Genomic DNA, 26,629 nt, shown 5'->3' on the forward strand with positions numbered 1-26,629 from the left:
CTACATAATTTTAGGTTATGTATGTTACTCAGGTTTATATAATCATCTCTCCCCCCTTTCAAGAGTGTAAACAATCTATAGCATGCACAGTCTGCACTGTGCAATTGGATCCCACTCGGCCATGTTGTCCTGCCCCAGGGTCCCTGTGACCCAGAAGATATGGATGCCCTTGATGTCGATCAATCTTTGTCCCTGTAATGGTCACGTAGCCATGTTGACCCTCCTAACAGCCACAATATCTGAATGTAATGATATGGACTGTTAAAATACTCATGCACAGGCTAAATATTCAAGATAAAGTCCAGGGCATTGTTAGCACAAGGAGACAGAACCTGTTTATTTGTGTTTAGATTGTGTATTCTACATCAACTATGTCTGCCTTCTCTACATAAAACATCCCCTGTCCTTTATTCACAGTAGTCTTATAAAGGATAGTGCTAGAGGGCCCACAGACCCATTCTATTCTGTCTCTTTCTATCTAAGAAAACACACTGCACAAGTACAGATAACAACAGTTGTGTAAATGAATGTCTAGCCTTGGTCTCACTTTGTATTTGTGTTACTTCAGACTGCCCTACAATAGAATTGGCAGAATGCCCTGCCTGTCCAAAACATATGGCCTATCAACAGATGAAGCGTATGCCACCATAGTAGATACTGACATGACTAGAGGACAAACAGAAAATTGCAGCTCTTATCTGTGTCTTCCACAGCAGTAGCCAATTGATAGGCAGTTACCAAGTGGGCCTCAAAATGATTCAAATTGTCAGGCCCTCTGCAGTTCAGTCTAGGTGTTTGCTTCCTCAAGGGTTTAGGATAGGTTAAATGCTAATTAAGATGGCTGAAATCAACATAAACACTAACTACACCACTTCTAAGCCAATACAATGCACCTATCAGAGGACCTAAATCATAAAATGGGGGGTAAGAGCATATATGAAAATGGGTAAGAGGGGTTTCCTAGGCAAGGATTAATGAAAACGTCGCCATCTGGTGGACGTGTTCGGATTTACAAATGACGTTGAAGTATAGCATGGTTGCTAGCAGGTTGCTAAAGACGCGTTGGGATGCATCGCATGCGCAGTTGCAGTAAACAAAGATCCGCCTTCCGTCCTGCTAGTAATGGATGCGCCTTGTATGTTTGTATATTATGCTTGTTTGGGGTCATTTATGTCTTAGAGAGTACACCTGAAGTGTTACCGTAATGCCAGGAGAAGTTAAATTAACCCGCAAGCTCGTACTTGCGAGAGCTAAAGCGTCGGACCTTGAAAGTGTCAAGAAGTTAAACTGCTGGTAAGTTGCCCATATCCAGGTGTGGTATCCAACGTTAGCTAACACTAGTAAGAACATATCAGGATGCTTTACTCCTCTGCTATCCCTAGTTAGTCTGGAACGCAAAATGTATGCTCAGGTAAGATAAGACTGGTGTCCTTTACTCGCAAGGCTATAACATATCCGCGTTGTCACTGACGAGATACAGTATGTATGGCATATTTACCAAGGCTAACGGGCTTAACGTCAAGTTGATGCGTATTAGCTGAACATTTGGGAAGATCTTCTGTGCAGACGTGTTTGCAACATTTAATCTTGTTTGCTTTTCAAACCTTAAGAGACTTTTACTTAAGAGACGATTTAACGATTTAATTAACACATAAAAGCGGTTACTTACAAACTAAGTGATATGGATGCGATTTAGATGGAAGTGTTCAGGCCCTCCTATCTGAATTTTAGTGCATTTTGTGCATTTATGTATGGAGAAATGATCAAGGGACATTTCACTTGACATCATTTGTCATTTTTCTGTTTAACTAGGGGGTGTAACCTGACTGACGTAAGTGCATTTTTGATCATATTCTGTAACTGTTTGTTGATGATCATGATCTGTATGAGATCATGAAACACGTATTCATTTATTTCATGCTGAGAGACCCAATTTAAAGGTGTCATTTCTTCACTACAGATCTCCATTTTCTCTGAGATGCCCAATATTGAGGTGCTGACCCTGAGGTAGGTCCAGAAATGTGCAGGTGCAGTAAAGAAAGAACAAACATCAACAAGCCTATAATATACATTTTTGTCAGTGTCCACTAATTAAACTAGTCCACTAGTTAAAAAAAGTCCCACAGACCAGTATTCTTTGACATTTAACTGGCGGTTTCTTTCACTTTAGTGCCAACAAAATCTCCTCACTGGAGCACATATCTAGCTGTCAGAACCTGACAGAGCTCTATTTGCGACGGAATGACATCCAGAACCTCTCTGAGCTGTGCCACCTGAAGCACTTAGCACGGCTGAGGGTTCTGTGGCTGGCTGAGAACCCGTGCTGTGATGCGGACCCAACCAAGTACCGCCTCACTATATTACGGAACTTGACGGGCTTACACAAACTAGACAACGAAGGTGAGACTGAATGGGGATTGACAAGTTGACTAGCCAATCATTATTCAAACTAATTTTGTAGTCAGTAAGCATTACGTTTTCATGTCATAAATAATGGAGATGCAAGGATCTATTGATTTTGAACTGCTAATGGCAACAAACATGTTATTTTTGCATGTAATTTTTTTTTACATATATACATATGCATGGCTAATTTCCATGCATATGTAAAAAAAAAATTACATGAATGGATACGCTGATGTTTGGAAGAGATGCTTGATTCACTTATGCAAATTAAAGTTACAAATGTGTAAGGAAAGAGGGTCAATGTTGTGTGTTCACCATGCTTACACTCCTGGGACAGTGGTGACAGAGGAGGAGCTGGCCCAGGCTCTTGAGGATGGGGAGGAGATAGGCACACCTCCAGGCCCGCCCTCTGCAGAATCCACCAATGGAATGACGGAAGCAGACTCCGAGAATGACCCCCTGAATTTCAGCATGATGGAGACAAAGTATGTGAACGCTTGTTTTAAGAAACCTGCTTTAGCTAGATGTTGTATGAGTTTTCTGCTAATGGCTATTTCTTTGGCTGCATGTGTTAGTACAATCAGGGCGCAGCTAGGCATGAAGCCATTACCCCGAGATAAATTCTCATCCTCTTCCCCAAGGGAATCTGGAGCAACCCCAAGAAAAAGGGTGAGTTGCAGACAAATTAACTTTAAATCCCTTCAAGAGTTAGTCATAATGTTACTGCAATGCTTTTTTTTTTTTAAGTGTGGTGTCTTAACATCCAGGGTCTCTCCTTTCTCTCTGTAGAGCCATGCACTTGAAGCGGTGCTTCTGCTATTGAAAGACCTCAACTCTGAAGAGCTTAAGATCGTTCAGGGTGCCACTGAGCACAAATTACGATCCCGCAGTCGACACAAAGAGAAAAGCCTCCTCGTCCAGACATAACAAGCCACCATGTCAGTCCAGTCATAATCAATAGGGTCCCCCCCCCGTACAGATTCTGTGATGCCATCTATGGGAATTTGAGCAGATATCCCAGACAATGCACGACTGAAGGCAGACAAAATGCACTACATTTACTGGAGTACTGTAATAACCAGTCTTAGCTTACATTAATGTGTGGCATTTGAATACATTATTTAAAATTTCATAGATCATATCAGATACATATGGCACGTTATTACGCTTACAGTAGTACTTACTCACCATAAGAGCATTTTCAAAAGCATGCCTATATTGTGGAGTGCAGTTATTGTATTTGTAGTGAATGACCAAGCTGCCTACCACTGTAAGTGAACACATCGCCATTTCTGTTTAAGTATATTGATCCCTTTTCAGCATGTCAGCACAGAGGGAAGTGATTAGTAGTTGTGGATCAGTGCAGTGTTCACAAGCACCAGTAGTTCATTGCAAACATTCCCCGCCTTTACACCTTTCATGTGCTTTAGATTTTCTGATCCTGGTTTTTGAAATGCTCAAAATGGACGTACCGAGATTTAATAGAAAATTAAACCATCAATTATTAAAAGAGCAGGATGGATGGGCAGGATTTACTTGCATGGATTAAATTTGCCTTCAGAATGAAATTTCATTGCTTCAAATGAGTTTTGGGACTGTTTCGTTTTTCAGCAAGTTCTCAGTCTTTTCTGGCTTCTTTAAGTTCATTTTCTCAGAAATGCAACATATTTTTCTATGTCTTGTAAATAAACAGGATTTGAGATGCAAAAGTGATTGTTTTAATGATACAAGTACAAAAGTTACGTTTTTTTCCCTTTCCCCCAGTTCATGGTTCAACAACGTCCATTAATTCATATGCAGTAAAAGCTGTAGTATCAGCTGTCGTTGATGGTTTGTAAAAGTACAACATTCAGTATCATTCATCTCAGACAGATGGCATGGAGGTTCGTTATTAACTCAAGTGCTGGTTACTGTTCAAGTTGTGACACCGGTCCTGCAGTCGGTGTCTTTGCAAAAGGAAAGAGCATCTTTGTGAAAGTAAGGAGTAGGCTCATCCCATGGTGCTTTCTGTTGACCCAGTTTCCTGGCTAGCCCTGGTCTGACCACAACCAAGTCCATAAGGGGGTGCCCCCATAAGTGCTCAGGTCTCGGAAACAGCCGTCCAATCGCTCAGTCCACCTCATCCTTCTCCAGGAAGTCGGTCAGAGTTCCTATATCCACGGGGATAAGCAGGTACTCCACACCATCAGGCCCCTGGAGATGCACAAAAGGTCACACTGTGAGGTTACACTGACCAAGGCCCAATTCACAAATTTGAACAGCAGAGTACTCTGAAAACACACAAATTCCCTAACTGACCACTAATTTGTTTGGATTGCTTTATATTCACAAGAAATGATACAAGAATCTAAATAAATCACCATAAAACAAAAACATGACAATTTAGATGATTCTGAAGAGACAACCAAAATGATGTTAGGGAGCATACATCAGAGATACTGTCAGCCAGCAGTTTCACAAAATGCTGTCAATCATTTCCCAAAGCACCTGATTTGTCATCACAGTTATCAACCAAGTTGAGCTCAACAGAAGGACCTCTGTTACAGTCATAACTCCTCACCTTCTTGGTGCGAATGAGCTTGTGATCCCTGAATTCAGTCAGCTGTGTTCGGAGAGTGATGTCACTATTCACAAGGAAAGCCTCACGACAACGCTGATAGAAGTCCTGGAAAGACAACCCTGCGGACAGAGAGAGTCATTCCCAATGAGGCGTACGCTACACCAGTTTGTGCAGCCTTTGTACCATCTGGGTCCATACAAACCTCTTTTTAGTTTTTACAGTTTTTAAAGATGGACAGAACAACACACATTATGCCAACTGGCGAATCCAGAAGCCAGATTTAATTTGGTGTGTGTCAGATGGGCAGTGGGAGGCCAGCCTCCAGATTGGGAATGTGAGGCTGGACTGGGGGAGTGGGAGTGGGAGGGTGACTTGCCTGTGTATGAGGGGTTGTCTTTGTTCTCCAGCTGAAACTCGGCCAGCAGCCTGAAGATCCCTCTGTGAGTCAGAGGCAGGAGACGGTGAGCAGGGAGGGACACACATAGTTGTAACAAACTGGAACGAGTACTAGAAAGATTCTTTTGTGGCTATGAAAATGTATTAAATACTATTAAAAACTATTACAATTAGCAATTCTTTTTTTGGGGGGTAATGCAACCCCTTCAGAATGTAACAATCTCATTTATATCGTATTAATGATACAGTCACAGTTCAATGCAGATGATTAGGGTCCTAAAAAATGTGTTCATAATGTGCTATTGTATACACATGTATAGTAGATTGTGTGCTCATTTTCGTTTGTTTTCAGATTATTCACACATGTCTGTGTTAATCTGTGTATTTATCTGTGTGAGCAGTGTGCCACTCTATATAGTTCTAAATGTATGTGTGTGTGTGTGTGTGTGTGTACCTGGCGTTAGGCGTGAGACTGCGCAGCACGTGTGTGAGGGAGCTGAGGGCGAGAGCTCCGGTCTGCTGCACCAGCAGTGAGTTCTCATAGGACGTCTCCTCGGTGTAGGGCAGATAGGTAGTGGTCTCGTACCACAGCCAGTTAAACAGACTCATCTTAGACTGGTCCCATACTGCAACACACACACACGCACACCACACACACACACACACACACACACACACACACCCCCATAAATAATCCCTCCGTTACAATTTCAATCATATGCATCTTTACTTCTGTTTGTCCCATAGGGTACTAGAATGTGAGGACATACCGAGCGGGGCGTTGATGTGGTCTATGGAGGCTAACAGGTGCATGTTGGGAACGGAGGCCAGCTGCCCCAGTGCCTGCTGGGTCTTCTCAGCACGCAGCATGGGGCCATCTATGTTGTGGATGATCAGGTAGACCTGGGTGTCTGGGTCTGGAAAAAGGTTCAAAACAAAGGTCTAAGAAAAGAGACCTACTGGTTGTATAATAACTTAAAAAAAGCATATATTGAATAGATGTAAAATAACAACTTAAATGCAATACATTTGGCATGAGTTAATGCATTCAGCAAGAAAAATGCCCTATATGTAGTCTGTATATATAAACTCCTCAAAAAAAGTTCGGAAATGTTATTTCGGTCGATTATTCCTCCCCTTTAATAATACCAATTTTTTATTGTTTTTTTATATCGTTGGAAAGCCTGATTAGTCACCTTTACAACGAGGTACAACTTGTAAGGACTGTGCATTCGTGGAATAAGCAACACAGCTAACCGTGTGGGTAGCGGCCTAAAAAAATGTGCCAAAATCCCCTGCAATATTCTTCTGTTGGTATTCAGTGAGATATCGGAATGAGGTTCTGGAGCCAGTGGCGATCCCATATCTCCAGAATCTGGGACCTAACTCCATCCTCCAGGATGACAACGCTCGCCCCCACAGAGGCAGGATCATCACAGAGTACCTCCAGAATTTGAGTGGAGAGGATGGAATGGCCTGCCGTGAGTACTGACCTCAACCCCATTGAACACTTGTGGGATCAGCTTGGGCGTGCTCTACGTGCCGGAGTGACCAACGCAACTTGCGACAAATCCTGGTTGAGGAATGGGATGCCATCCCACAGCAGTGTGTGACCAGGCTGGTGACCAGCATGAGGAGGAGGTGCCAAGCTGTTGTGGCTGCGTATGGATCTTCCACACGCTACTGAGGTCCCTGACAGTGTAAAATGAATAAAGTGTAAAAATGGCCAATGTGTTGTTTTTTCCTTATTACTGTGGGAGAGTGTAATCATCCAATCCACCAAGCAACTCAAAACGAGAGTGAATACCAACAGAAGAATATTGCAGGGGATTTTGGCAACATTTTTTGGGGCGCTACCCACGCGGTTAGCTGTGTTGCTCATTCCACGAATGCACGATCCTTACAAGTTGTACCTCGTTGTAAAGGTGACTAATCAGGCTTTCCAACGATATAAAATACAATACCAATTGATATTATTAAAAGGGAGGAATAATAGACCGAAATAACGTTTCCGAACTTTTTTTGAGGAGTTTAGTATCTATCGTAACTATATAAATGTACTCACTGCGAAAGCTCACGAATACAGGACAATGAAAAATAAATGGTCACCCTCTCTCAAGGTTTTCCCAATGAAGTCTATCTGGTCCATTGGGGTGCGGAAACTGCCTTCATGCTCAAGAATTTCACCGGTGATGGCATTCAGGATCTACCATAGACAAGAACCAAACCTTCTAATACGTCTCTAAACAACACTATTGCAACAAACATCACTAGCACTCTTCATAATAAAGAAAAATGATCAGAGTCTCTACACTCTGGGAGCAGAATACCTTTTCAGAATGGAAGATATAATAAATATGACATCAGAAAAGTGCATTGTATAGAAATACAGAAGCCCTCATGATTTCCTGTTTGAGCTGAAGGTATACTTGGGAAAGTAAACTTTGACTCGGGCACTTCTAGTACTTTAAGTGCAAAAGCAGAGTTTTGAGGTGAAGATGAAGGGCAGACTCACTGATTTGAGGGTGATGCTGGGAAAGAAGCCATTAACCACCAAATGGACTGAGTCGGACAACATGGAGGTGCGGAACTTCTCCAGCAGAAACTTCTTCGAGCCGAGGCCATACAGCAACATGTTAAAGCCCAGTCTGAGAAAGCGCGCACACACATCCACACACACGCACAGTGAATTCATATCCTGTAGATAAGACAATAGTGACCTCCCTACTAACTAGCATACATATTATGAAAAAAGGCGTAGATCAATGGTCAAAAGAAAGTATAACACATTACCCACTCAAAACACACACACACACACACACACACACACACACACACACAGCTACTCAACTGTAACTGTAACATCCACTTGCTGAAGTGCTTGTCGTGGGCTTGGTTAAGCTGCTCGATTTCCGTGTTGTAACAGGAGGGCTTCCCATCCAGTAGCCTCAGCAGTGTGTCCTGCAACACCACCAACAGCATGAAAACCCCAGAACTCAAAAGATGTTAAAGATGAGATATTAATCTATTTTTAATCTAATCTGATTTTAAGTCATGGGGCTTCAGCTGCAAGTAATGAAATCTTGGGCTGAGAGCAAAAATCAGTTTCCCATGTAGCTTCACCAAAGTTACACTAGTTCGTTCATCCGAATGCTTGATTTAGAACGCTGATAACATGCATTTTTGGCTTAGCAGTAGGCCGTCGGTGTGGGATACCTATAGTGGAGAGAGCGTGTGTACGATGTCCACTGACACCCCCTATGGATAAGGGGTAATGTGAGGAGAATGGGGGGAAGCGGGATGCTTTGCAATGCCAGAGCACACTAAGGCGGGTTTAAATCTCCAAGAATGTGGAAGTGGGGTGACTGACAGCTGTCAATCATCCTCTCGAACTTTGTTTCGAAAAACATCATTTGACCAGAAGATGACCGATTGAGGCATTCAGAGACAAAAAAAGTTGAGTACAAAATCTTGTCTGTTTGCAGGACAGCAATATTTCTGTCCTTATTCCAATCTTCCTCTGACATCATGCTAATGTCACATCCATCCAGTTTGATAAAGGCCAACATCATAAATGAATAATAATAATAATAATAATAAAAATTAAAACAAAATAAAAACAATAAAACAAGCATATTATATTCACTAATTAGTTGCACTGACCCGGTCCAGTTTAGGGGTCTGAAGTCTCTCAAGGGTGCGGTCTGACGTCAGGACCTTGGAGCTGCTGTGGGCCTCAAAATACTCTTCCACCAGATTAGGCTGTGAGGGACACACCATTGGACAGGTGAGTGAGTGAAAGGCTTAAGTAGGAATAGTACAGACGTAAAATAAACAGACTAATCAGGTTATAGGAACAACATACAGGGACATCAGAAATGTTCATTCTCTTTGCACAACGTTCAAACTACTGGGCTTCAAGTTCTGTTTTGCTGATGTGCAGAAGTCACAAGGGAATAAATAAATGCACCATAGGCAACAGTAACACCATGTCCAACTAGCAGAATGAAGTCATACTTCAGTCAACTTTAAGAGGCCAGCTAGGCACATTAGCAGGGCAAAAACTTCAGGCATCTGTACAAGTTTTTAATTTTTTTGTACATTTCGCTTTAAGTATACAATCCAGGGTATGAACTAGGCATCCCTGTAGCGAGATACATTTCACCGATACATTGATACATCACTCACCTCTGGTGCCTTCTTGCTCTTCTTAGCGGGGGTCTTGTAGAGAGCGGCGGCAGCAACAGCAACTGCTGGGACAGCCTTGCTTGGAGTTTTAGGTTGGACCTCAGCCATGCCGTTCTTCTCTCCTCCAGTGTCTTCCTCTTCCTTGCCCTCTTCGTCATCTTCGGAGTTGGATGCAGAGTAATCACTGTCGCTCTCTGACTTCAGGTTGGGAGCTGAGCAACCCAGAATGATCATTTAATAGGGGATTCAATGATGCATGGCAACAGAACACTTTGGTGTGTTTGCATTAGTTTTACATTTTGTGTTTATAATCCATGTATACAAAAAAGATAATGGATAGATATGTTATTTGTTTTAGATACATTGTTTTAGGCTGCTTCAGTATTTAATATTCTACATGACCACACATTTTCCCAGACAGACCAACTCACCTGATAATCTCTTTCTCAACCTATGGGGAGTAGTTGAGACAAACTGCACCTTCTTCCCCTTCAGGAAGGAAGAAATAAAAAAAGTTACATTACATTATGACCACAGCAATAAAATATATAAACAAACAGCTGAACAGAAATGTCATACCTTTTGCGGAGTCTTGTTTTGATTGATAGACCCTAGAGAAAAAACACAAGCTGAAGGTGAGGGTTGAGTAGATGTCTCCTGCAAGATAACTTGCCTCCATCTGAACCCTTCCTCCTGATTAGCCCACTTATAGTACATCAACTACATTAAAGGCATTACACAATTCTTCCTTCAAACCAGATGTAGTTTCCACTGCACTATGAATACACCATGCTGCTGTGCAAACCAAACCAACCAAAGCTGCGATCCATATGTTCATCTCTACCATTCAGTGGAGTCTATAGTCAATAGAGTGTTTGTGAGAGGAACAGTACAAACACTCACGCTTGCCGGGGGTCTTCTCCGGAGACTCGGACACGCTGAAGTTTACACTCTTCGCTGGCGTCTGAGCCAACTCAGACGCTACCAAACAAACAGTAGGGGTGAGACTCAGCTGTGCCGAGGTTAAGCAGAATGGTGACAATCCCACATGATACACTACACATCAGCATCCACACACATGCAACGCATGACACAATAAATAGTGGCACATCACTGACAACGTATATGAGACAATCTCAGTTTAAGTGCAGGCTAAAAAAGGGAATAACTATGATTTACTCTTACCCAGCTGTGCCATCTTGTTCTTGCGTTTGAGTGTTTGAAAAGAGAAGACGTTAGCGCCGGCTGTGCCTGCCGCTCCATTCTCAGCCCCCTCTGCAACACATACAAATAGTTGTATGTTGTATGTATGTGTCTCAGTCACACTGAGATTAATTTGAACCTGAAGCTACCTTGGGGTGTTCATGGCAAGATGTTATTTTCTGCTCTGTACCTTCGGTCAAAGTGCCTAGGGCATCAACATAGTCCTGCTGATTAAAGTCATCATCCTCTTCCTCTTCATCATCCAGTTCAGTGAGCTTCTTCTGGGATCCTTTCAGGGTCACCAAAGTTTGCACTGAGGACGGTCCTGCCTTCTGACCTGGTTCGTGGAGGAAATAAGTACACATTAGGCTTTTGGTCTGAACAGCCTATATATATAACAGCATATACATCTGCTCAAACCACTTTCTAAAGCCATTCATGTCTGCAATACAACCCCTTGTCAGGGAACCTACCTTCATGCTTTTCAACTATGTGGTTCAACACATCGCCATCTCCAATGAAACGTACTTCGAGGGTGGAAGAATCAGCAGGTCGTTTCAGTGGACTCATGGTTTGCAGTTATAAAGTTACCTGTGACCAAATCACATTGACAGATTAGAAGGCGACTGTCAGCTTAATGGTCCAGTCTGCTAAGTGGGGGAGAAAACTTGTAGTAGTAAACGATCAACTCGCATAAGCCTTAGCAACTACCAGGCAATTTAACACAACGCAATTCGCGGCCACATCTTCAACTTTACGTTAGTGTACGGAGGGTAAATGAAATATCAGCTGCTGTGGTTAGCTATCGTTTCGGACGTGCTGACAGCCATCTCATTAGCAAGCTAACTTTGCAGCTAAGAAACTTTTAACCTACAAGAATTATGTTCACGCACAAGCGCGAATCCCGTGTGACTTCCAGTTTTCTACTTACAAGATTAAACAACTGTCAGTAAGGAAAGTTACAGAGTGACTGCAATAATCTTCACGTATCATGTGCATCCATTTGTTGGTAGCTTGCTAGCTAGCAACCTACTTCCACACCATGAGACTATTCCGCGCCACTGGTGAAAGTTATAGATCACGTGGTAGAAAAACATGTTACCGTATTGTGTTCACCCAATCAAAAAAGACTCACTCAAAAAAATGCACTTCCCGAGAGAACCTAGGCTAGTGGTGCGTTCATTAGCAGCTGGGAAGTGGGGACGAGTTGGAGTGTGATAAAGTCTGAGGGAGATTGACATGTTATTGTATTAATTGGTAGGCTACCTAATATTGTTTCTTGAATTCTTTTTTTCATTAGGCGAGTATTACTGCTTGTTTTATGTGTTTTGTATGTATCTGTCTTCTAATGTCTGTTTTTAATATTTTGTTAGTCGTATTGCAAACTGTGCTAAATACTATACCCATATGCATGACCATAACCCGAACGCTTCTCAAACTCGGAAGATCCCACGAGTGGGTGGTTTTTGAAAGCAGCGAGAAGTTAATTTGACGTCACTCTACATTGCAAAGTTTGGATAACATATTTTTAGCTAGCTAGCTACTTGCCCAGCGCAAAAATAAGTCAGTTTACTGTACTCATTAGCGCAGGTGATTGTGATGTTAAACGATACTTGGCAGTTTACTTTTGTGTACCTAATGTAATGTGTATGATTAAACTATGATAAAATAATCTCTGTAAATGTAGATTTTTGTAGTGTCTTCAGGAATGTTTTTTGTGTGTAGAGCTGATTCTCAGGCCCCAAGTCAAGGGGCCCAATGGTTTGAAGATCCCTTCCTTAAGGTGTTCCTCTGCTTTAAGTATTTACATTTTCAAGATTTAAATTTTTACCTAGGGGCTGTGGCCTCAATAACAACATTCGACGCTGTCGAAAGTATTACAGTGGGAGTCCACAGAACCTCTTGATCCCAGTAGGATGGGGGCACTGCGGTATTCAAAGGCCCAGGAGCCTGTGATCCATGAATTTGTCTCTGACCGTATTGAAACCGAAGCAGCGTTTTCCATTAACAGCACAATATTTATTCAACAATAATAGATATGTCATCTCTGTACAGGCAATATAGATAGACTTTTTTTATTTCTCTGTCCTTCTATTGTACAATAATCATTTACACAAATGTACACACTTTAAAATATAAATTTGTTCCAATGTACAGCATCAGTGAGAAAGAACATGTATACATCACAAAGTATTTATCTTGCACGCTCTCATTCGAACAGTGTGACTGACTGTTCACATTAATCTATAGTACATCAAGAGCACAGGCAACAAGTATGAGCTCTATCCGTGGTTCTGGAAGCAGCTTTGCTTATATGCAATCAGCAGAAGAACACAAACTCTTTGGATTTCTATACAGTAGCAACCACTCCCTGTTCAAACCCTGTCACTCGGCTGACGTGATTGTCGCTCTTCCAACTGATTGTCCAGACAGGAGCAATGACAGCAGGTGTAGTAACAGCACGCCGAACACCATGATATTATGGCACAAAAAAGATCATTTCATTCCAGGTGCACATTCACAAGGTCCACAAGTGGGTGACATTGAGCAAAAACATTTTCTCCACAAGTAAGCTGATGCATAATTGTGTTAGCCAATAGCGTAGACTGTACGCAACATGGCAAAACATGCTGATTCACATGCACAGAGAACGCAGATACACACACTCATACAATGTACTTATGCACACAAGCACTCACACATACAATTACAAACACACACACGTACCACAAGCAGAGATCACAGTGATACATGCTATTATACATGCACCTGTCCATACACACAGGAACGCACAGCCACACACACACACACACACACAAACACACGCAGACACACACACAAACCCACGCAAACACACACACACACACAAACAAACAAACACCCAAACACAGAGTCCCCACAATGTCCTTAGCTCCACTACACTTGTGATATGATTTGCATGTTGAAGCTCGAGGACCGGGACCGGGACTCTTTTGAGAGGGGGCTTGCAGAGGAGAAGGGGCTCCCTGGGGAGCGTCGGCCCTGGCTCCTGGTCCCCCCGCTCAGCCTGTCCTCCTGCAGACTGATGGCCGACAGGCAGTGGGGGCGGTCGGCCGCGCTCAGGCTCCCCAGGGACGCGCTGGGGCCCGTTGAGCCGTTGAAGCCCCCGCAGTCCAGCGATTTGCTGGATGAGGTGCTGGCAGTCCGGATGAGCGGCAACCCAAAAGCGGGTACATAACGGGGGTCCAGGTACTGCTGTGGAGGGCTGGGTTCCGGGGTGCGAGGTGAGTGGAGGATGGGGGCCAGGGCCAGAGGAGGAGGGGACTGGTGCCGCTGGTGGAGGCGGCGTAGCGCCGCCCTGGTGTCAGCAGCCAGGTCGCGCAGCCTCCCAGTGGGGCCCTCGCGCTCCCGGGACGGGCGAGGAGTGGCACCCGCTGCGTCCTTCTTCACGCTGGGCTGGCTGCTGCTTGACGCCCCTGAGGAGAAACCTTCGTCTGGGTCAAAGGAGTCTTCACCACCGCTCACACCATCTGCATCTACAGACAGAGAGAGAAAGAAATACAGATGGATAAATAGATAGAGAGATAGATAATTTAGATAGATGGAGAGAGAGAGGGTTGGGAGATTGGATCAAGTTAGGGGTAGAGAAGGCCAGATAGAGAGTTCAGAGAAACAGAGGGAAGTGAAAACGAGAGAATGGGAAAAGAAGCGAGAGAGGACCTAAGCAGGGAGAGGTTTTACAGAGTAATGGACTGGAAGAAACACGAGACACCTCATCCTCAATGTGGGGGACCACAGATCTTTTCTAGAACAACTAGACATTTACAGGGCCACAAAGCTACAACACCAGTTAAGAGAAACACTGAAGGAGGCCAAACAAATGAAACGTATGCTCATTATTCATTGCACAAGCGCATTAACTGAGTATGTTCAAACTTCCAAAACCAGCAATGTTTCATTTACTCAACACCTGAAAATCAAGAGATCATACAGGCACATATAGGACACTAAACATCCAGATAGCCATATGATGATAATCACTTGCCAGGTTCATTGGACGGCACGAAAATTTGTCTGATTTCATTTTCAAACATAACACCCATATAAATAACCTAATGGATAAATGAAACCGCTGAAGAATGGACAGTGCACAAGGGAAGACCACGTGGAAAAAGCTAATATCCTCAGGAGAATTACCATGTGAGAAAAAAGCCTACAGTGTATCTCCTTCCAGATCTGTTTGCGTCTGGGGAAGGGGGCAGATCTAGAACAGCAGCTCAAGCTGGGGAGGGACAATCCATCTCACCTTCCACCCCCGAGGTGAATATGTCCCAACCCAGAATCTACATCTATGGGGGGGGGGGGGAAGGACCAAGGAGTTGACACCGAGCCACATTGTTTTCCAGAGGCCTGCTCTACTGCCTACCCTCGCGCAGCGTGAGGTGGATGGTGTACTTTGAGCGCACGCGCGGCGCCGCTGCTCTGCCTGGGGGCTCCCGAGCGGGAGCCGCTTGCTTGGGGTTCAGGAAGACGCTCAAATCAACATCGCTCGAGTAGTCAAAGCCATCTGGAGGAGGTGGGGGTGGAGGGGGTGAGACAGTGAGCACACGCACTGATGGCAAAGCCCCCCAAAGCCTGAAGTGGGTTCTGATACAACCTCTATAACCAATCATCTATACTGTGTTCACCAGCACACTTCAGAGCTGGAGGCCTGGGCTCTTCTTCTCAGAAGCTTTGCTGTATTATTAACTATCATTTCATGATGTCATATTACAACAAAGCTTTAGAGAATGCAGCTCCACTAGGAAGTGTTTCATTGACACGATAAAATGTCTGGTGACTGATTTTACATCAACATCAATCCTCAAAGCTTTTCTAAACACGTCACGAGCTAACGGCAGTGCAAAGAGATGTCGGCGGGACGGCAAAAAGGACGTTCGGAGAGAAAGAGATTTGAAGTAAGACTAGTTTGAGCATCAATCATCCGATTGTTCACTTACAAATAATGGTTAGAGAGACAAAGACGCTAGTAGGTAAAGCAATTTTGTTTCATTCAAATTCAGAGGGCACAGGTCCCCCTCTCAACCAGTCCTTTGTGACAACATTGCAGGGGTATGAAATATGACAGGGACAAATATGGAAGGATTTTCCACTTTCTGAGCACGAACTTTTTCCAACTCTATTTTTGGTGATACTGGCATATAAGCCATGACTCAGTGTTTATGTAGATGTCCATGTAACCATGGGGCACTCTGTAATGTGGGACAGAGCTCAAATGTCAGTGAAATCTGACAATGAAGCACTATAAAATGAGAAAATACTTCAATTTTGTGGAACAGACTTTCAGAATGTGCTCAGTTATGGAAATGCCAACATCTACTTTGGCTCTAATAAAGCAATACAATGTTTGTAAAGAATGCAAAGTTCACGTGCAAATACAAAGAAAAGCTCAAGCAGAAATATACCTATTTCGCACTGCTACAGCCAACTTAAACAGACAACTACAACTGCATATCTGAGGGCTTCCTCAGCTGGTGATTGTTGAATAAAGGAGGGACTCCCGTACCCGTACCCTCTCTCTTCCATCGGAGTCGGCGAATGGAGGCCGCCGTCACGGCCGTGTGAGAGATACGCCTCCCTGTGGGGGTAACTTCCACCGGCAGAAGCTTCCGGGAACCGTCTGGAGGCTGAAGTGGCAACGAACGCTTCATCGAGTTAGACAGCTACAAAAGGTCAGAGGTCAGGAAGAGGAGAGAAGAAGAAGAAGAAAAAAAAGGGGTTTTGTAAATTGACAGGCAGTCATATTTGTTTAAGTGTGCGTAGTCAAACAGCAGAAATGCTGATTCAAAGCATGCTAACTAATCAAAGGTGTTATTCATAGCAGATATTTCAGTCTCTAATAATCAGTAACCAGAATATCATTTGAGGAAAAAATGAAAATGACACGACATCAAAAGGCTTACCAAATACTGTAGTACTACACAATTAATAATACAGAAACGAGGAACAAATTCAGTCAGGAGGCATCTGAAGAGGAATGAGAGCACTGTAGTCCTACCAGTAGAGGTCTGGCGTAGAGCTCCAGCTGGGATCGGTACATAATGTCGAGCAGGGCCTCGTTTCCCAGGTCCCATTCACCATTATAACTGCAGGGGGCAACACAGAGCCAGAGAGACTTCATGACTAGTGGTCTGGAAGCAAATAATCACACTGTAGACAGCATGCACTAATTTCACTAGGATAGAGACTATAGAATTAACCTTGTGGAGGAGAGCTGAGAACAATATTAGCGGTACAATTAGCATGATCATGAAGTCTGGCCAACAGTTTTAAGAATGTTACAAATGTAAAACTTTAGAAGGGCATAAAGGTGTCTGTAGATAATCTTGTGAAAAAAGTACTTATATTAAGTATACATGAAATGAAAATACATTTAATTATTTGTCTGCATACATTAATGAACTGAATCAGCAGAATACAACTTTACAAATGTTGCACATTTTCAAAGCTACAATCTGGTTGATGCAAACCTGTCACATCAACTGGTGCATAAGAAGGAGACTGTACATTTCCTGGGCACAAAATTAAAATTTCAAAGGTCACAGAGGGCCACACATATGAATGGACTATACTGGTTTGCATAATGATACTGGAAGACTACAGCAAACTGTTCTCAGTTCAGGACAGAATAATGCATGAGCCCTTAATGTCCTGCCTATCCACTAAATTATTCACACATCGATTAAGTCGATGACTTAGTCCTGACTTATTTACTACATGGAGATTTCACCCATTTTAATCAATGCACATGCTAAAAATTCTCTCACACTCTCTCTCCATCTCTTCCTGAATGAAAACAGTCGCCCCCTTAAGGACAGGGCGTGTAACAGCAGGCTACTCACATGGCATGGTACACAGCAGTCAGCATCTGCACCATGAATTCTTGATCCAGCCGCACGCGTTGACATGGCTCCCTCCAAGCCTTCAGCTGCTGCCGGGGATAGCCGCACACACACAGCCTGCCAATCAAATTCAGAGCACAGGAGTGATTAGATCAGAAGGCTGGCATCAATCCATTTGACTTAATAGGATTTGACGTGAGTGTTCTGCTTGTTTGGGGGATGAAATACATATGAGGCTCAACCCACACACAGATAAAACAGAGGAATATCAGAAATAGACAGATGGGGAGATGTGGGGAAAAAAATTTCCTCTTCAAATTGAACACACAACAAGCAGTTCTTGAAGGCATTAGGACTAAGTGTTCTATCTTTGGGCTTTGACCATATGGTTAAAAGTACCCTTCTACTACTTCAAGACCTACTACAGAGGAGCTCTTTAGAGTGATGCTTTTCTGTATGCATAATGCATCTATTTAAAAGGTAAAAAATGGGGGATATTATACATTTCGCAATAGGTAATGTATTAATCGATATTCATAATTGCCTACCTTTGTAAAACGCTAGCAAATAAACGGCCACCAAATAAGTTCTGACCAATAAAGAAGCGGAATGTCCCATTGCAGATAAGGTACTTTAGCAGATCTGATACCCACAGTAGGCATGTGTGGCCTCTTACCTCGAGCTCATCATGCAAGCTGATTGGTGGGAGGAGGCTGGCATGAAGACCACGGCCGAGTTGTAGCACAGCATGAGATGGCACAGCACCTCAAACCTGCAAAGAGAACCAGCACCTAGAACTAGAACTTCATCATACACAGCCTGTTTTTAAAATGGAGGTAATCAGCATCCTCCTGGCTATATCTAAGGTTGCTGAGAAGTGGGTAGCAAAGCTATTGACTAAACATCTAAATAAAGGCCACAGCCCTTCTGGATCCGATGCCATTTGGGTTCCATGCCCACTATTCTGCAGAAATGGCGAACTGTCTCTTTTTAGAAAAGGCTAAATGCTTCTTGGATAAGAGATCTCATGATGGTGCGGTCTTTCTGGATTTAAAGAGGGTATTTGATTATCTGATATTTTCTGAAGAAGCTATCCTGTAGATGAATTCCTATTCATCCAATAGAAGGCAATGTGTTTGCGCTGATGGCACCAAATCTCCTTACCTTGACTGTACCTGTGGGGGTCCCACAAGGCTGAAGGTTCTATACAATTTTATTCACACTATATATGAATTACCTACCTGATGCATGTCAATATTCAGATGTATGCAGATGATGCAGTAATTTCTACACATGCTAAAAATATCAAAGAGGTCTACTTGACTTTGACATCTGTAATGACCCATGATCAGACCTGGCACAGTAAATCATGTCTCCATTTCAATACTCCAAAAAAGCTGTGCATGATGTTCACAAAACAACCAGTAAAGATGACACATTCTTATGAGAGGGGAGGATCCTGATATTGTGATTGTGAATCTTGGGGTCACACTGGACTCCACATTAACCTTTAAGTCATGTGAAAGAGCTGTCAAATACAAGCAAATCAGGCCATTTGTAACAGCGAATGCTGTCAGCATGTTTTTACACCCTATGATTTTTTTCACATATAGAGTACTGTTTCACTAACTGGTCACTGGTCACTTTTCAAGAAAGCCATAAAGGTTTTGTAATACATTTTTTAATAAAATGTTTTAAATGTTGGACAAGCTGTACTGTCAGTAAAGGGATGTAAATGTTGGCGTGGCCTACCGATTACAATAAGGGAGTGCCCTACATATCCCACCTATCCCACCAAGACCCCTCTCAAACAATGGCCCATGGCAAACCATAACTTTGACCACTTTCAACCGAACTTGTGTATAAGTATTCCATCCTTCTTCTACTTGTATATTTGTTTTTGCTACTTCTACTGTTTTTTTTATGTTGTTACCTGCCTAGGGATTATGGATGTATATTGCTTCTTGCTAACTCCAGCATGTTTATATTTTTTATTTTAAACTGATGTCCGTTAATGTGCTCTATCCCAATAAACATCAATCAAATAAACAAGTAAATTAATTAAATTAAAACTCAGACAGTAATCCACAGAGCTACACCACAAGCACAAATGCATTGCAGTAACAAAACATAACAACCTAAGAAAACAACAAAAAAAGGGCTCAGCTGAGGCTCCCACACAGCGTCTGTTCTATTTTTACAGAGGGCTGAACAAACACACACACACACACACACACACACACACACACACACACACACACACACACACACACACACACACACACACACACACACACACACACACACACACACACACACACACACACACACACACACACACACACACACACACAAACAAACAAGAGTCTGTGCTGTGCTCCTTCTAAAAATGCATCCATTCATAATCCAGAGAGACCAGTTGTCAAAGTGAAGCACACCGCGTGCAGAACATACTATTATTCCTCTCTACACTCGTCTCCCAACACATGTGACCACGTTCAGGACACTGAAGCAAAATTTCAAGGGGAACTGAACCAATTTTCTTTCTAAAATGTATTTCTAAAAACAGTGATTGACAAATAGAGAAAAACAACTGACAGAACAGAACAGAACAGAATTGTCTCTTTGAAAATCCCCTTAAGCAATACATCCCGTTGTGCAAAATAAATCACTGCTCTAAATTCATGTCTGCCACAGCAGGGTAGTCCAGTGTGATCCTGGTCCAACCTGTCCCCTCAGTCAACGTCATAAAGAACTATCTCATGCAGATTTGAACTTAGTTCAGTTTTTATGACAATATTGTAACATTTAATCATGATCACAATCTAAACTCAAATGCACATCCAAAGAGAGACTAAGGTTTTGAACTTATGGTCGGTAACCGGTGGTGAGGTATTGTTTTTCATATACAACTAAATGATCAATACATTAATAATTGGTGATTGGATTTGAATGTACCTTGTCATGATTTTTGTCAGTTTGAGGGTTGTGTGGGATGCCACTGTCTACCACTGAAATCTACAGGAGCGTGTATATCTCCAGAAAGAGAACAGCATACATGCGTTGATAGCAGTAAATCTGTACCTGTTCTGGGAGGTGAAGGTCTCTCTTTGGGGGTGGAGGCCGCTGTAGACCACCCTGAGCAGGTCATGCTGACACAGAGCTCCCTCAGTCAGAGCCATGGAGCCCAGGCTGGATGGCTGAGGGGAGTCGGAGCCAAATCAAAAGTCAGTTTTTCCAGAAACATTCTGGAAAATTCTCAAGTCAAGAACAACATTAAAGAATCTGTCCAGGAAGTATCTGGCACTCGTGGCAATGCCAAATGCCTTTTATATTTATGAAGGCAAACTAATCGGGCTTCAGTAAAAATGTAACGTAATTTAACGACTACACTTCTGAAATACAACTGAAGTCAAGTTGCGCATCAAACCTAGCTGGCAGCTTAATCTGGATCTGACTGCACACCAGATCCGAGCCAGCGCTGATCCAGAGTCAGTTGCTGCAGTGTCTGGGAACCTAACTGGAGGAAATTGCCGTATCATATCTGCTGCGTCTGGGATGAGATCAAGCAGCTGCTCTTGTGATTTGATTCAGCTCATTCAGCCAGCCTGTTTGCTTTCCTCTCGTTCATTAAATAGCGGCTCAGTGATGGCTCTTATGAGGAGCTCATTGTGGAAGCCCAGGCTCAGCTTCCTGCTTCTAGACATCAATGGCTAACAGAATTGGATCTATTTAAGAAGGCTTCGCTGTTATTTTCTGCCGTGGTTGTCTTGGACAGAAACCAAGCATTGTAGAATGCACTTCATGGTGTGGGGCATTTAGACATGAACCCAGGAAATAAGAGCCACACGGATCTTATATCATATGATGCTGGAGATAACCTTGATCTCTGTTCCTCACACAGGCAAAGATTTTCTAATCTAAATTAGGGGTGGAAATACAATATCATCAGCCTACTAGGTGTTTTCTCTTTATTGGTCAAGCTTGACTTAGCCTATTTTTTTGCCAAGAGATGTTCTCCCAAGAGAATGAAATTGGTAATTGAAGTGAACACTAGAGGCAGTGCAAATCTTTGTTCCCTTGCCATATATGGCGTCACTGCCCTGACTAAAACCTTAAAAGTGAAAAAAAGCTGCCATGTCATCTGTGCCTGACGCACTTTTTTAAACGTACTTCAACCTTAGGCAGTGAAATAAATGATTAAACTTCACCAACTGAAAAAACAACCATTAAAAATGTACAGCAGAGACTGTAATGGCGGAAAGGTCTCTGTCCTGACTCACCTCATGGTAAATGGAAGGCTTTGAAAGGGAGGGGATGGTGAAGGAGAGGATCTTACTGTTACCCTCTTTATCCACAATCTCCTGCAGGGAGGTGATAGGAGGAGAGATAATTAATCCACTACACCCCCCTAACACGCACACACACACAGAATTGGACACCCGTAGCCATATGCCACACGCACCCATGCAAAGAAGCAGATACACACCCTCAACACAAAGAGCTCAGGCACATGATCACACACACACACACACACACACACACACACACACACACACACACACACACTTTTGTGTGCCCTACCAGGTTGTAGATGCCCAGGAGCAGTGCCTCGATGCAGCCCGTGTTGTATCGCCCCCTGCTGGTGGCATGGCAGAGGTACACACTAATGAGCTCTGGCAAGAACTGCAAAGTGAAGCGACGCAGGCGGTCCTCTGAGGTGCGGTACAGCTCAAACAACTGGTGACACACCGGAGCCAACAGCTATGGCAGAGAGAAAATGAGTAGGGAGAGTGTGAAAGAGTGAGAGAGAGAAAGAAAGAGAGGGAAAGAGAGAGAGAGAGGGAGGGAGAGAGTGAGAGAGAAATAAAGAGAGGGAAAGAGAGAGAGGGGGAGGGAGAGAGTGAGAGAGGCAAGGAACAGAAGTTGTTTACATGCAAATGCGAACAAAATGAAGGACAGACAGACAGACAAACTAGTGGAATGCAGCACTGTGATAGAAGTAGCAATGTCGAAGTCGAAGTCGTTTTATTTTGTTGAATAATCAGACAAAAAACTCTTCACAAACACCACAATCCCTACATAAAGTTACCTAAAACAGTTACACACATTCAGTGCATAGCTATGCAATCTGCACACTTCTCTTTTTAATTCCAATTACTGAGCCAAGAGTTGTTTTGATTGGCTAATCAAGACAATTGACCCAAGATACTGAGTGTCTAAGGGACTTCTAGTTTTGGCAGCTTACCCATGAAATCAGAATAAAGTCCTCCTGCACCCTTACTCCTCATGACAGCAAAACCCATTGAGGAAAATGGTGGCCTAATGGGAAATAGGCATTACCTCACTGCTGGGGTGAGCCTGGATCACCCTGTAGAGCGCTGGAACCAGGGCTCTCTTCAGATGGAGACTACCAGCATACCGGGGGATATGGACATCAGGTAATGCCTGTTCAGCAAGAGAAACAGAGAAAATGAATGAGTAAGGTAGAGAAAGACAGACAGAGAGAGAGAGGGGAGGGGGGGGGGTGATAAAAAAGAAAGGACATAGAGTGAAACCCATTCAGAAGAGCTGTTCTAATGAACAATGCCTCCCTGCAGCAAATGTGTGCAAAACTTGTGTGTGTGTGTGTGTGTGTGTGTGTGTGTGTGTGTGTGTACAGATGTGGAAGACCATCAATGCCTTGCAGATACATGTTCTCACCTTGAACTCGGAGAGCCATTCCGCCACCACACCGCGCTCTGTTTGGAGCATGTTCCACCCCTGTCAAGAGCATTTGGTACCAAACCAGTGGAGAGAGAGAGAGAGAGGGAGAGAGAGAGAGAGAGACCAAAATCAGCATACACATTTGACGTGTGTAAACAGAACTCCAGAACACCAGAACTCTTTTAACTGTGCTCATTAGGCTTACCATCTTACCTCACTCTGTGGTTGACTTTAGTTGTCCACTGGGAGAAAAGGCTGCTTTTCCATGGCTGCGGTCTCACACGGGTCAGCCGCTGACAGCCACTACTGCAAACCTACTGGTGGCACACAATGATGTCCTGGAGTGAGACGTGTGCAGGCCCTTGCAGATTATACAACTGCCCTTCAACCGTGATTAGTGCAGTGTGTGTGAGCAAGTAGAGTGAGAGGGGGAGAGAGAGACAAAGAGGGAGATATAGAAAGACAGATAGGGAGGGAGAAAGAGGGAGAGAGAGAGAGAGAGATGGAGATAGACAAAGACAGAGGGAGAGAGAGAGACAGACAGAGAGAGGGAGGGAGAGAGTGAGTGTGGTTGCTTCACGTCAGATCCAGAAGCCTTTGCCTGGCCAGCCAGGTGCTTGTGACACTGGCCAAACCCTCCTCTCAGCGAATGGTGTGCTCAAGAGTGTTTTGTTTACGGTGCTGTACCAACCCACCAACCACCTAGCGCTCCATGTATGTCTATGTGTGTATCAAGCAGATAAGACCAACCAGTCACAACCGGTTGATAGCAGAAAGAGATTTAGCAATGAGATTTGAATTTTTTTTTTTCTCCTCAAACATAACCGACTCTTTCACAAGCCGCACAGCGCGTACGGAGCACGGCACAGAGAACACACACATATGCCGCGCAAATCTTGCAACATCACCATAAGGTCACGCTTGGACATGTGATGTAGTGGGGGCCACGGGTCCATGAAAACAATTGTCTTGACTGATTGACAGGGGAGAAAATGAGATAAGTGCCATTCTAACTCGATAAGCCAGGTCCTGACAGAGACCACGGTCACAGATGCACTACATTTGCCCGAGACATTTCTCTGATGTTTTGGATCAGACAAGCATGAGGGCCTACACATCCACCCCTGCGATTCAGTAAGAAGCTTAGCGACTCCTGTGCCAGATAATTAAGTGTATACAGCACCTCAACCATGGCATTACAAGCCGGGCTTAAAATAGATTTTGCTAAAAAGAGCTTAGGGGAAGCAGACAGAGACAGGCAGAGGAAGAAAGAGAGAGAGAGACAGGGAGAGTGCGCACACGAGAGAGAGAGAGAGAGAGAGAGAGGGAGGGTGAAAGACGCTGAGGCGATAAACATGGAAAAAAAATCTGGGTGGTGGAAAGAAGCAAATGGCCAAGATCATCTGGAGACTCAAGCATGACTACATCTCTCTGTCTGTGTGTGTGTGTCTCTCACACACGAGCACACACAAACAGCAGCAAATAGATGAGCCAATTGCTTCCAGGCTTGCTCATGCATCATCAGAGCCTATGAGGCAGAACTAATGAGCTAACTCAATAACGACCAACTTATTTGATTAATCTCTCTTATTACACAGAATCCTCTCGTACGAGCGTTGGGTCAGAGGTCTGCAATAATCTGTAGTATAGTCAGTGCATAGATTGACTGTACATATAAGTCCTTGGCCAGGGTCACGATCAGGCTAATTGGAGATAACAACAGATCATGATTTACTTCTCGGTGAGGTCTACAGGAAGGCAAAAGCGTCAAAGGAGAGTGTGCGGTCATCCACCATGGCAAGCTAACAATCAGCCATTGAGCCTGGTCACTTGGCCTTCCCCATGACAACTTCACGGCCACTTGGGCCATCCTCTTGTCTTGTCTAGTCATGCGAGGGAGCTAGATGGCTGCGGTAGGGACAGGTTGGAGGCTTAGGGATCAGAATGCTTCTCAGGCAGAGTGTCAGCGAGGGTGTGTGTCCTTCAGGCACAAGGCTCCAGTCGCCTAAGAGAGTATTCCCTTCCAAAGGCTCAGCGCCATTACTGTATAAGTGTGTATTGGTGTGTGTATATAGCTGTGTGTGTGTGTGGGTGTGTAAATAGTATAGCTTGTTTACAGGCATATTTTTAAAAGGAAGCTCATAACTAAAGCAAATAACACACCAAAGCAATATATCAACAAAATTCATTCAACATTTCGGCACCACAATTACTTGATGTAATAAAGCATGTAAACAACATCTCAAACTTGGTGTCTTGAAAGACAATTAGAGCACTCTTCAGCCAACACACCACAAATCAATGAAGTACAGTGAGCAAAACATTGATGAGGTAATAAACATTGACAGGTTCAAAACAAGTGGTCGCCACAAACCTGTGGGTCATAACCTGTGTGCTGGGTAATTTATAGTGCAGCATTCTTCCTGTTGAAGACCAAAACACCTAGTGGTAATAAATTCCAATCTATCTGGTATTTGCGTGATCGGAAAAGCATAACTGCCCATTCCATGACTTTCTGTGCACATATGACAGCTATCACACTAAGTAAAATAACTGCAGATCGTTTGACATCATCCTAAAAAGGACTTTCGACGTCTGTTCATACAGCTCGCCTGCATCGTGAATGGCAAAACGTATAAATGTGGTGTCCGCAAGATGTTTTGCGAGGTAATGACATATTTATCATTACATCATCTCTCCTCAATAATACATACCCGTGCGATGTGACCTCCCAATGCTGCAGGAATGCTAACAGAGCGCTGGTGTGAGCGAGCTATTCCTGCGGCTATCGCTGGAGTCCTTGAACGAACCTACAATTTGGACAGCAGTACGGACAGCTCTAAGCGATATTATCCATACCACGACAATCGCCACGGCCAAGCAAAGCATTCCTCTAAAGCACGATTCACGCAATTATACAGACATTGCAGCTCTCTCCAGGCCCACATAAAGTCATTTCACAGCTCTCCTTTCAGTGTTGACATCTCTCTTCCTGCCAACTTGCTGCCTGGCTGCCGTGCGCACTGCGCCGCTATTGGATAGTCACGACGAGAGCTCGGTGAGAGGAACTCAATTGGTCAGGTAAACAGGTGACCCGACGAAGCTCGAGCTCCCATAAGCGCTGTCTCACTGGTTAGCAATACCAGCAATTTGGTACAGCGATAGTATCCCCCCCACATCATCCTGTTATCGTAACCACTCGATCACAAGGACGTTTTAATATCCAAAGACAAGGGTGTTGTCAGCAATGTTAAGATTAAATCTGTGGTAGTATAATTATAAATAGATG

The 26,629-nt window shown here is 43.6% G+C and overlaps 3 protein-coding genes across 9 annotated transcripts; 1 reads left to right on the forward strand and 2 right to left on the reverse strand.

The window, feature by feature from the left end:
- The first annotated feature begins 1,072 nt into the window (after positions 1–1,072).
- Positions 1,073–4,115, forward strand: cfap410 (cilia and flagella associated protein 410). 2 transcript variants are annotated; one of them, XM_031558706.1, is made up of 7 exons: positions 1,073–1,293; positions 1,813–1,831; positions 1,961–2,007; positions 2,171–2,400; positions 2,744–2,891; positions 3,048–3,075; positions 3,196–4,115. In XM_031558706.1, exons 1-7 carry the CDS (start codon positions 1,205–1,207, stop codon positions 3,331–3,333), a joined length of 699 nt encoding a protein of 232 aa, XP_031414566.1. In that variant the 5' UTR covers positions 1,073–1,204; the 3' UTR covers positions 3,334–4,115. The 2 variants fall into 2 exon arrangements, with proteins under 2 accessions (XP_031414566.1, XP_012678888.1); XM_012823434.3 differs by having other exon boundaries at positions 1,075–1,293; positions 2,982–3,075.
- Positions 4,102–11,843, reverse strand: orc2 (origin recognition complex, subunit 2). Its single transcript, XM_031558703.2, has 17 exons — positions 11,685–11,843; positions 11,227–11,344; positions 10,944–11,090; positions 10,736–10,825; positions 10,454–10,531; positions 10,130–10,161; positions 9,982–10,039; positions 9,551–9,762; positions 9,026–9,124; positions 8,214–8,323; positions 7,878–8,010; positions 7,472–7,568; positions 6,133–6,279; positions 5,817–5,988; positions 5,343–5,404; positions 4,967–5,085; positions 4,102–4,599 (listed from the first exon to the last, which is right to left on the reverse strand). The coding sequence occupies exons 2-17, from the start codon at positions 11,321–11,323 to the stop codon at positions 4,516–4,518; spliced, it is 1,737 nt and encodes a 578-aa protein (XP_031414563.1). The 5' UTR covers positions 11,324–11,344; positions 11,685–11,843; the 3' UTR covers positions 4,102–4,515.
- A 907-nt stretch (positions 11,844–12,750) lies between these two features.
- LOC105896628 (protein FAM126B) lies at positions 12,751–26,591 on the reverse strand. Of its 6 annotated transcripts, none has more exons than XM_042702888.1 (12): positions 26,055–26,591; positions 23,546–23,654; positions 23,338–23,397; positions 22,978–23,082; positions 22,219–22,398; positions 21,918–21,998; positions 20,719–20,834; positions 18,311–18,406; positions 17,635–17,751; positions 16,791–16,878; positions 16,299–16,455; positions 12,751–14,268 (listed from the first exon to the last, which is right to left on the reverse strand). In XM_042702888.1, the coding sequence occupies exons 2-12, from the start codon at positions 23,546–23,548 to the stop codon at positions 13,670–13,672; spliced, it is 1,602 nt and encodes a 533-aa protein (XP_042558822.1). In that variant the 5' UTR covers positions 23,549–23,654; positions 26,055–26,591; the 3' UTR covers positions 12,751–13,669. The 6 variants fall into 6 exon arrangements, with proteins under 6 accessions (XP_042558822.1, XP_042558823.1, XP_031414561.1 ...); XM_042702889.1 differs by having other exon boundaries at positions 23,554–23,657; XM_031558701.2 differs by having other exon boundaries at positions 16,305–16,455; positions 23,546–23,657.
- Between the last annotated feature and the right edge of the window lie 38 nt (positions 26,592–26,629).

Source organism: Clupea harengus, chromosome 21, assembly GCF_900700415.2.
Source record: "Clupea harengus chromosome 21, Ch_v2.0.2, whole genome shotgun sequence".
NCBI classification, from domain to species: domain Eukaryota; kingdom Metazoa; phylum Chordata; class Actinopteri; order Clupeiformes; family Clupeidae; genus Clupea; species Clupea harengus.

Excerpts from the sequence above, each read along its gene's own strand:
- LOC105896628 (XM_042702888.1), bottom strand. Across the intron at positions 21,999-22,218 it reads TCCTGGGCATCTACAACCTG|GAGATTGTGGATAAAGAGGG; the intron begins GTAGGGCACACA and ends ACCTCCCTGCAG. Across the intron at positions 16,879-17,634 it reads ACTGCTGTGTACCATGCCAT|TTATAATGGTGAATGGGACC; the intron begins GTGAGTAGCCTG and ends TGCCCCCTGCAG.
- orc2 (XM_031558703.2), bottom strand. The coding sequence starts at position 11,323 with ATGAGTCCACTGAAACGACCTGCTGATTCTTCCACCCTCGAAGTACGT. Across the intron at positions 5,989-6,132 it reads CCACATCAACGCCCCGCTCG|TATGGGACCAGTCTAAGATG; the intron begins GTATGTCCTCAC and ends TGTGTGTTGCAG. Across the intron at positions 4,600-4,966 it reads AGCTCATTCGCACCAAGAAG|GGGCCTGATGGTGTGGAGTA; the intron begins GTGAGGAGTTAT and ends GTGCATCTCCAG.
- cfap410 (XM_012823434.3), top strand. The coding sequence starts at position 1,205 with ATGCCAGGAGAAGTTAAATTAACCCGCAAGCTCGTACTTGCGAGAGCT. Across the intron at positions 2,892-2,981 it reads TTCAGCATGATGGAGACAAA|TACAATCAGGGCGCAGCTAG; the intron begins GTATGTGAACGC and ends TGCATGTGTTAG. Across the intron at positions 3,076-3,195 it reads GAGCAACCCCAAGAAAAAGG|AGCCATGCACTTGAAGCGGT; the intron begins GTGAGTTGCAGA and ends TTCTCTCTGTAG.